Source organism: Perna viridis, chromosome 10 (assembly GCF_037379345.1).
Source record: "Perna viridis isolate PV_CMFRI_1.1 ecotype Kerala chromosome 10, ASM3737934v1, whole genome shotgun sequence".
In the NCBI taxonomy this organism is placed as follows: domain Eukaryota; kingdom Metazoa; phylum Mollusca; class Bivalvia; order Mytilida; family Mytilidae; genus Perna; species Perna viridis.
Genome location: NC_142454.1, coordinates 23554836 through 23565827, shown reverse-complemented (window position 1 = coordinate 23565827; position 10992 = coordinate 23554836). Strand labels below are relative to the sequence as shown.

Here is a 10992-nt window from a genome sequence, read left to right as displayed (position 1 = left end):
TTGTAAATTATAATAACGGATAGTATTTTTACCAAAGCATATTCACGCTTAAAGGACTGTATAAATATTCAGAATATCATGTTTATTCTAAAAAATAATGAGTTTTATTGTCTAATAGTAGATAAATACGCACGTATGTTGTGGCGTCACGTTGTCTTTTTCCCGACGTTTTCTACACGTTGCGTGCTACCCAGTCTTTATTAAAAGCTTTTTCCGTTAGCTTTGAGTGAACTAATAACTATGAAATTTTGAATTGTATATACATTCATTATATTTTAATTTAAATTTAAATGGCAGGATTCTCATCAAATTAAAATATTTAATGAATGTATAAACTAATCAGAAATTGAATACATTCATTAAGTATTCTGCAGATAGCATATTCTAAAAATAATGGTGCTTGGTTGAACATGTATATAAGCGCAGCATTTTGTCTGTGTCTAACCAAAGAGTAATCAAGGGAACCAAGATTATAGCGGTAATCAAAAGAATGTAACCTAGGGACAGAGACCAGACATGAAAAACAGACATACACAACAAAGAACATAAAGTAACTAAAATCATACGTACAAAGTAACAAAAGCAAATGAGCAACTCGGACTCCACTAAAAACTGGGAGCATGGACCAGGTGCACCGGTAGGGTAAGGTCCTTTGCTTTTCTAAAAACACCCGCCGAGTTGCTCATAAAAGGTCAAGTCCGGGGTAGACAAACAAGGAAAGGAAAACTATGACCCATTGAATAAATCAGTGTTCATGGTGCAGATGGATACACCATAACGATCCACGAGTTCACGATGACGACCATGTCACAACATCTAAAATTTGTATATTTTATTTCTTCAAGCGTACACCATGCGAAATTCGAACGAATTGTTCAAAAGGGCAAATGATTTCTTCATAATTTAAAATGTATTCATCCTCCTCTATGGTTTTATCATTTCAATTTTTTCTTTGGATTAACAAATGGGATATATATATATACATTGGTCTAGGGCGCTGGACTTAGTGCAGGCGGTGTTGCCATAGATGTCACAGCGGTACGAGTTCGAGTCCCGCGGAGGGAACGACCAAAAATTTGCTTCTCAAAATGTCACATAACGCATTTTTTGACTTTCCAAAGTAATGTTCTGTTTTGTGACGTAAAAACTCCTTTAACGTAAATTTTAAAAACAATGAAAAGTATTGAAGTTACGACACTAGATTAAATTATTACGACCGTGGACGTAATGATTAAAAAAGACGATTTTAGCGAATCTGATAAGATAATGAAAGAAATGTTGAATAAAAAACAGAAAAAAAGAAAGCCATGCGCGCACTCCTGTCTGTTCATATGCGATGATGTCCTGGTGAAATTGGGATCAGCGTGCTTACATCAAAGTATTTTGAAATGTGTAGACACGCGCTTGCCCATTCGCTAGTGAAATATTGTAAAAACATCGTATTTCATGATCGTCTAATTACCCCTTTACAATTATTTTAGTTATAAGATATAAAAAGCTGTACAAATATTGCAAATATATATTTTTGGATATTTTTTTTATTAAATCGGACCAAAAACAAAACAAAAAAAATGATTTATTCTGGTGTGGCCTTTTTGACCCCTTATACATCGAAAACCGTAAGAGACATCCGAAATCTGATTGAAAAATGCAGAAAGGATTATTAATGAGGGAACCAATCAAGAATCCAATGGAATAAAAAGTTTCGAAATCGGACAAAAAAAGTTATGAAGATGGTTTTAGGCATTGCCCAACTTTGACCCCCTATAACTTGAAACGGTCCAAAACACATAAAATCTGCTGTACATTTGTTTAGCCGAATTAAATCAAGAACACATTAAAAATAGAATATTTAAAATCGAAAAAAAACCAATCCACATGGGTTTTAATAAAATACGTATTTTTACCCTTTTTGGTCCCTTTTCCTAAAGAGGTACGGGCAACAAAGTCCAAATTAAATAGGAATCTTCTTTGTTAGTAAAATCATATCAACATTTCAGAACAATTCGTCAACCACAACTAAAGTTATCGCACGGAAACGAAGTGTCCCCAAACCACGACGACGACGCGGACGACGACTGTGCCATAACATTATACGACCGCAAGTTTTTTTCGTCGTATAATAAAAACGGGAGATTTCGCTCTCAAATTTTCTCAAAGAGGGAGATTTGCCAAGGTTTTGTTTTCTCGTAATGTTTAGCAATGTTTTATCATCAGCAACAGACCTTATAAAATTCCGAAACGAGTACATGTATTCGGAAATATCAACATACATCTACATTTTAGATATAAAACCAAATAGGAAAGATTCACTTCATACGCTTTTACAATATGATTTCCGGGGGGGGGGGGGTGCTACTGACTTTTTTGCTTGTAGGTTTGTTGTTGGCTTTCTGTTTTAGTGAGGGTGTTTTACTTTTTTTCGCATCACGAAATGTGTTTACATAATTCCTAACATTTTACTCATGGGATAAAATTTCCTTCAAATCATTTTTAATTGGTTGATGCCAAACTATTTACCATATCAGGATGTAATCTGATCATTTCAATTGACAAAAAAGTACGAAAAATTAATATCGAATCGGATAATTAAATAATAAAACATGTCATGTGTGTTATTTTATGTAAAAAATTAATTAAGCACACTTTTTTTTTATATGTAACAATTATAGAACGATATACGTCGCAATACAAAAAAGACGTCAAATTTTGCAAAGTGCCAATTTATGAACAATCTATATACATTTGATCTCAAGAGCGCAACATCCAAATGAAAAACAAATACTGGTTTTGTGGTCTGTAAGTGAACTTGGTTTGTTTTTTTACATGTATGAATCACCTTCTGTCTGATTTTGATATAGACTGCTACTTAAGTATTGGATAATCATGTAAAAATTAATGTGACAGTGAACTCGCTATTCACAGTCTTTCACAGACCGTGGGTGTAATTAAATTAAAGATTTCAAAGTGTAAAGGTGGGGGGATGGTCGTAAAGATTTTCAATTGCCAAGTTGATCGGTGGTCTTGTTCGTGGTATCAATGACTAACAAAATATACATGTATCATGTTAACCAAGCTCAAAGGCGTATCCAGCAGTCTTCATCGGTTAAGCAGTAGTCCGAAGGCTTGTCAAAATGGAGGTGGGCCTGTAAAATTAACTACTACAGGCCAACAGCCACTACATACAAATTTCTGAAAAAATGTATTTAGGGCCTGTGAACTGGAAAGTTGGTTGTGAAGACTGATCCAGGGGTTGGCACCCCTCCTTTTTGTTGGAAAATGTGTTATTTTTATTTGTAAAATTGACAAAAATGGTAAATGTTTTCTTGTCTCCTCTCATTTTCTGAGAAATTCCGGCTAGCACTTCAGCCTAGCACCCCTTCTTTTCCAAATGTAGAATAATTATTCAAAGTTTTGATTATTTCCAGACAAACGTTTAAGTCATTTCACAAGGTCTCAACTGAAAAGCCAAGCTCCGATACAGCGTCTGACGTTTAAAATTCACTCTAGACGCTGCAGCCAGCCCTCTCAGAAAATGCAAGAATCTTGCAGATTCAGGAAAAAGTGAATGATTTTAAGCGATGTTATCCTATTGCCAAACGATGTTTGATTTGAATAACTCCCGAGAATTTCGAAAGGCCTGGCTGCCGCGTTTAATAAGAGTGGAAGCGAACATCTTTCGCTGTGTGGAGCTTGCTGAAAAGGCTTGCGAAGGAGTATATGCATTTGTGGAAGTTGACCTATACATCTACAGGTCGCATACTACTTTACTTATCATCACTGAAAGCATTTCACTAAAAGGCGTACTGATGCGGTCCAAAAACATCAACTTATTCAATATGAAAACTAATTTTGAAATATGTATAAATTATAGGAAAATGAATCGTTTGTGGCTTTTGTGCATGACCATGATATGACGTCTCATGGGTTACCGTCCCTAATTCCTTGTCATATTGAATATGTGTGTGTGTGTGTGTTTTATAAGTATTATTTTATATATTCTTTTTGTCCGACAAAATAAAATTTAAATCCAGAAAAAAATATCAGAAGTCCTTTTGTTTACTCTGTAGTTCATAGGGGTTTATTTTCAGCTGGATTTTAGGCCATTAATACCCACCATTCTTTACCTTACAATCAATTAACGCCAGATCCTGTGATTTTTGAAAATTAAGGGGTTCCAGAAAAAGGGGTACCGGTTATAATTGTTTGTCCAAATTGAACACGGAATTTACAAAAAAAATGTCCAAATAGTCGACATTCCAACCCGGCCCCACGAACACCTTCTCCACGAATCCGTTACTGATTTTTTTTTATACGATAACGTGGATAGGTCTGTTTAACCGTCTCGTAAGTGTAAAGGACATGTACAACTGTCTTGTTTATTTCCTATGCCCATTCTTCTCACCTTTCCTTTATCAAAGTTGTATAATCCTACACTTGTTTTGATACATAAACATATATTTTCCTGAATGTATCATATTGTTCGCAATATATGTAAGAGATGACGTGTGAAATCCTTGAAGTGAAAATGGATACCATGGAAACAATTGTTTGTTGTTATTTTTCACTGGTTTTGGACAAATTGAAAAATATGGTATCACAAACTAGTAAATACATAGACAGTTCTGGTGTTGCATTGTTCGGTGGTACTTATTTACAGAAAAAGGTGTATTAAATAGTTTTCTCCATGGATGGTCCAGGTTAGTCATTTAAATATTTCTTTTTTTAATGTTCGAGTGTTACAATCTAAAGCTATTTATCAGCAATATATGAATAATACGCTGGACCAAAGACGGGTCCAGGATTTCTGGTATAGGGCTTAACTAGAATTATAGGTCAAGCGAATAGGGAGTATAGTTAGTGGAAGTTCAAAATTGCATGCAAAAAAATATATGTTTTACCCAATTTTAGATGGTCACACGTCAGGTCAGCGCCCTTCTATGGATCGATTTACGCCTGTGCTAGACAATGCAAATAGTGGAGCTTCATTTCGTTTTTGTATTAATGAGCACTTGGGGCTTTATTTTTTTTTATCTTGGAATATTTTAGATTTCTATTTACTAACTTTATTCCTTAGTTCCCCTTTTTCCATATTTATTGCTGAGTTTAAACCGATTCTCTTTCTGGATTTTTTTTGCAAACATTATATATATGGACTTGCTACATATATTTTATTTCGTTCTTATTTAATTTAAATTTGTTTGGATTCTTGTATAATAATGTGACTTTACTGTCAGGCTCTATAAGATTCGGGCAGCGTGTCAAACATGGTATAAAAAAACATCGTTTTGAAAGTTTATTTTGACTCTTTGCATCATTAGTATCAATTAAAAAAGACTTCAAGAATCTGACACCACTGAGAATGCAAGACAGATAAATCTCGGACACCCGAGATTAAGATTTCGAGTTCTCTTACGAGGCTCTGCCCAAATATTACTCAAGGGTGTCTGATATATTCTAGTCCTACATTTTCCAGCTGTTTTTTTTATATTCTTTTTCTCACTTTCAAAGTTAGTATGTGATTAGAGCGCACTGCTGCCTAAATTGCTTTGAATTTACAGGACGTCATAAACCCTCAGTTTTATTGTGACTCCACAAATGTCGCATTTTATCTCACCAATGTAAGATAAGGATATATCACATATGGCTAAACTAAGAAATCTTTTTTTGTTTGTTTGGGAAAGATAATTATGCTAATTATTTTTATTATAATTCATTTGTTACCAAAATATCTTATTAATTGTTTTGTCAAATTAAATCTGGTTGATGACAACGATTTTCTCGGGATAACAAACAGCTCAATCAATAGCTATCTTGTTTATATAGTATCAACCAATTTTTGTTCGATTTTAATGGTCATTTTCGTTTGTTTGTTTGTTTATTTGTTTATTTGTTTTCCGTTTTCATTGCTGTACTAACTCTTGATTTTAAAACAAAATATGATGGGATACACTTAATTAAGGTCCCGAGGTTATTCACGAGTCTAGAAGTCAGACTTGTCTTGATCCATTTTATATCATAGATAATTTACCGAGTGTTATAATGCCGAGGCTCCATTGCATGTATTTCACATGGAATAATAGACTTCTTGGTGCTGGACATTTTGTATATTTCCATTTCGATATCTTTTTGGTTAAATGAATACTTCTTATTTGCGATTTTTTAATTATTGTTTTGTTTTGTTTTTGTTTTTGTTGGATTTAGATGTACCTGTGTCTTTAGTTTTAATACTGTTGGCGAGAGGTTATAATTTTTGTAATGATTTTACATGAACTTTATCTCATTTGTTATCTGAACACGATTGCGGCACCACCATTTAAGTAGCAGTCATGGCAAGAATCGTGCAAATTCTTTAATATGGGATACACATCAAAAGGCTACACATTTTTATTTTTGTTTTCAAGTTGTTTTAAGGGTCTATACGATGAAATGTATGATCATTCATTCCAAACTGTCTGCTCTTAGGAGATAATCTATACTGGTAATCCAATAGATTCTATTGTATTTTAGTATCGTTTACAGACTTATCTCCCTTAATTTTGAATTCTACAGTACATTCTATATATTTTTATCTCCTAGGAGCATGGGTTATATGAAAAGCCACAATGAAGCTAATTTCTGTCAACTATAACATTTTAAACACAATATCAAAAATAAAAATTTGAAGGCTTTTCAACCATGAATCACATTTTGTATTAATCTTACTTGGAGCGCTACTTAAGAACAATCAAGCAAACGAAAAAAATGTCATATACATTTTTGCAAGCCACCTAAGTGGAATCTATTGTGGGAATTAAACAGACTTTGTATGCGACCCTGAAAATATCAGGCTGGAAAATAGAATGGCATGTACGGAGTGCAAACACATTCAGAGTTTAATAATTTTAAACTTAGTTTAACGTAACAAAAGAAAAAAATCAAGATGATCATTTTAACCTCTTTTAAGGAGATAGTCTTAGGGTAAGGGAATTAACTCTTGAAATCAGTGATATGTTTGTATCATATTAAATTTCACCAAAGCCTATCAAGCTTTCATTTGAAACAGAATGAAATCAGTCCAAGTTATTTTGATGCTTAAATGAGATTGATGTAAAATGCCGAATACAAACATTCCAATGATTTGTAAGAGTTGCGTCCCTTACCCTAGGTCTACCTCCTTAAATGTTGGTTTTATCGTGTAGTCATGCTAGACATAAAGCATGTTCAAAAATCTATAAAATGTTAAAAAATCATTTCTGTATTCGAAAACAATGATTGCTAACTTAGATTATTACTTCTTGAAACTGTTATCTGGATGACAATACCGCAGTGATTAATGTTATTATTTTGTTATTTGAGGTCACCATTGATCCATTTTTTTTACCGATAATCGAAGGGGTCCTATCCATGAGACGTTATTTCAATGTCTCCCTTATAAATGTGGTTTCCGTACATCACATCCGAGTAATGATAAAGCATTTTACAAATATACTCTATACTAAAACTGCAGTTTCTTATTTAATTTAGTAGCATTTCCTTTACCTCAACGGAACAGCACATCAGATGAAATTCCAGTAGGGCAGATGCCCGATTTGACCACAGATGTTCATACGAAATCCCTAGCTGTAGCTGTCGTATGTAGCTGTACGTCGATAGCCATAGTCTGTTTATTTTTTTACTGCTGCTGTAGGGCAAGATATGCTGACAGCTATTATGACTGCTCGTGTACATATGAAAGACCAGTTTCACAGACCTCAGTATGTATACATTTGATTATCAATTCTTCAGTTAGAAAAAAGAACAGATATAGTGAAACCCAAGAAATGCACCAGCGTGTAACCTAAATACAAAATAGTAAATACTTTCATTTGACGTTGTAAATCGAGTATCAAATGTCCAACAGAAGTAGTTGTGACTGGGTTTTATTTTTCAAACACATATAAGATAAACAATACTGTTTTCTATCCACAATTAAATTGTGTTTACTCAGAGTCAGTAAACGATTACTATCATTAAGAACTGTCAAATAAATCCAAAAATTGTAATGAAAAGAAATAAACGTAACTATCGTTTTTTTTGTTTTCAAAAAGAAATTGATGCTATCAATCACTGAGTAATACCCCAGTTTTCAAAATCACTGGGTTACGTTGAGACCTTAAGTTAATCAGAACAAAATATTGCGGAGAAAAGTGGCGTTTTTCTATTCAGATTTTTTCGTGGCACATTTCAGATTTCCGTCTAACTTTAATAATGCATATTGCATTATTGTACTTCAGATGTTTTTGTTTGCATTTAAGGAGGTAGGCCTAAGGTAAGGGACTTAACTTTTGAAATCATTGCTATGTTTGTATCATACTCAATTTCACAAAGCCTTTATCAAGCTTTCATTCGATACAGAATGAAATCAGTCCAAGTTACTTTGATGCTTAAATGAGATTGATTTAAAACGCTGAATACAAACATTCCAATGATTTTTAATAGCTGTGTCTCTTACACTAGATCTACCTCCTTAAAGAGGGTACGTATGGCCCTTACTATACTATACCCGTTATAAAAGACGTACACATATGTAATCCAATAAAGTCGATGTCTTCAAAATATACGTAATTCTTAATCATCTTTGTACTGCAGTTACAGATGACGAATGTACGGGGTTCAAAAGCAACAGTAATATCAGGCTCCATATCCATAAAAATACCATCATCCGACAGTAACAGATTCCAACCATTCCGACCAAGCACAGATACTATACTAGAACAATCTGAGAGCGAAGAGGGTTCATCAACTTATTTTAATTCGAATCCCACGAAAACGAAAAACAGTTTTGAAGTGTGAATGTATGATTTAAAGATATATAAACATTTCGTATATAAAGTTATTTTGTGGAAATTGCAATTGATTAAAGCAATATTTATGATTCCGTCGAAATTTTAAGTACTGAAATATGTTTATCTAATCATCTCTAGGATAACTTAAAAATTCATTGACGTCATGCCGATGATCAGTTGATGTGACAGTTTTCCCGGGGAAAAAACACGAGCATACTGGTCAACTTCCATAAAAAATGGCTGCGCATATCTTGGAAGTAGAAATTATGGTCAATCAAGACAACCATATTTTATGCAGTATGGAACAAATTCGAGATAAAATGACAAGTCTGGACAAGACATTGTATTATGAATCAGACTAGCTGTCAACGATTGGATATAATGAATGATTATATAGATAGCAGTGATTTACCGATTTTTCCAGTATAATAAATTTCGATAATTCACACTGTAAATTAAATTCGGTAATTTCACTCTCGGACTTTCTCCCGCCCAAAATGTGACAACTTTGAATTCAATCCGCCAATCACAGAATTAAAAATTTATGATGAAAATATCAATAAATTATGAAGAAAATCTATACAATAAATAGGATCGTGAATAACCAAAATATGATCACTCGTGCCAAGAACGCTTGAGGATTTAACACTCGTTAAATGTAGGCGTTCTTCGACACTCATGATAATATTTTGGTTATTCACTCCTATTACGAGCGTAGAGTAAAATTCAAACAAGAAACGCCGTGTTTCCGAACGCTCGCGAAGGAAAGTTTATTGTATTCAACCCCATGATCGTCATTATTATCGAAAAATACTTTAAATAATAAAGCAATTATCTTCAATCTGTATTTATCAATTTATTAGCCTTAAACATTTTGTTGAGAGAAAAGGTAAGTGGAACTCTACGAAAAATGAAGTCCATTAGTCAATCTAGAAAAAGTACCCACGCGTAACGAATAGCTGTAATTGTATAACTTTGGTAGGCATGCAGTATATATAGAACCATTTCATGATATGAAGTTTCTATCGATCTTCAAGATATGGCTAAAACCAACACAAAACGCCTTCCAAGGGCAATAACTGTAATAAGGACATCGACGCAGTGAAGACTTAATTTTGTACGCATTATCATATCAAGCATCATTTTAGTGGCGGATCGACGGATGGTCTAGAGATCTGACCCAATTTTGTTGAAAATTTTGAACAGAACTTAATCGGTCTACACCTTCTATAGTTCCTTTTTATTAACTTTGAATTTTCAATGTTTTTAGTATGATGAAAACCCTAAACCTCCAAATTGTAACTCAAAATAGACATTCTAATATGACGTGTTTCAAAGCTCTTTAGACCATAGCCGTGGTAAAAAGGTGATAAAATCATGGCCAATATTTTGTGCAACACATATAGGCTGCATCTATTCAAAAATATGAAGAAACTATAATCGAAAAGTTTAGAAATTTTTGTCTACTCGCATTAAAGCTGGATTTTAAAATGTTTAGCCCTATCTGGTGTTAATGCCCTTCCTCTCTGCTCATCTAATCGTTTTGGTGCCGGTCGGAATCTTCGGTTGTGGTGCAGCAATGAACCAAGATGCAGATGTATGGTCAATTTTGAGTTCTTTTTTTATCATAATACCAAGAATAGTCCACTCTTTGCCATCCTTTTCGGAAGACTACGATTTCAGTTTATATCTTTATTCACTTGAGAATTCCATTGAGAACAATGTAGAAGAGTTTATCTAAATTATAAATAATAATTGCACCAGGGCTTCTATCAAATAGAACTGTAAAAAATAATAGATAAATTATTGTACTGTTCAATTTCACTAAGTTATCAGATTCATTTATATTGAAGAACAAAAACAACAATGATGACAATTATTTTCCTGGCTTAACTCCAACATTATTTTGAAAGCATTCTAAAGGTCACTATCGTACTTGACACAAAGATGAACAACGGATTAATCAAATTGTAGTAATGAAACAGATAAATTACTCACACCACTATATTTATAAAGTTTATACCAAAGGGGAACTATGTCGGTCTACTCTGCCGAAGGCTTTGCTATAATCAACAATCGCAGTAAAGAGTTTCAGTAATTATATCATTCAAAATAATTATTGCTTCCACAGTAGACTTATGAGCACGAAATCCAAAGTGGCTATCTATAAGAACTTATTTTTTTT

At 33.4% G+C, this 10992-nt stretch overlaps 1 protein-coding gene across 1 annotated transcript; it reads left to right on the top strand.

The window, feature by feature from the left end:
- The first annotated feature begins 4581 nt into the window (after window positions 1–4581).
- Window positions 4582–9622, top strand: LOC148605038 (uncharacterized). Its single transcript, XM_088549788.1, has 3 exons — window positions 4582–4700; window positions 7507–7736; window positions 8611–9622. Exons 1-3 carry the CDS (start codon window positions 4688–4690, stop codon window positions 8812–8814), a joined length of 447 nt encoding a protein of 148 aa, XP_088405914.1. The 5' UTR covers window positions 4582–4687; the 3' UTR covers window positions 8815–9622.
- Window positions 9623–10992: the final 1370 nt, after the last annotated feature.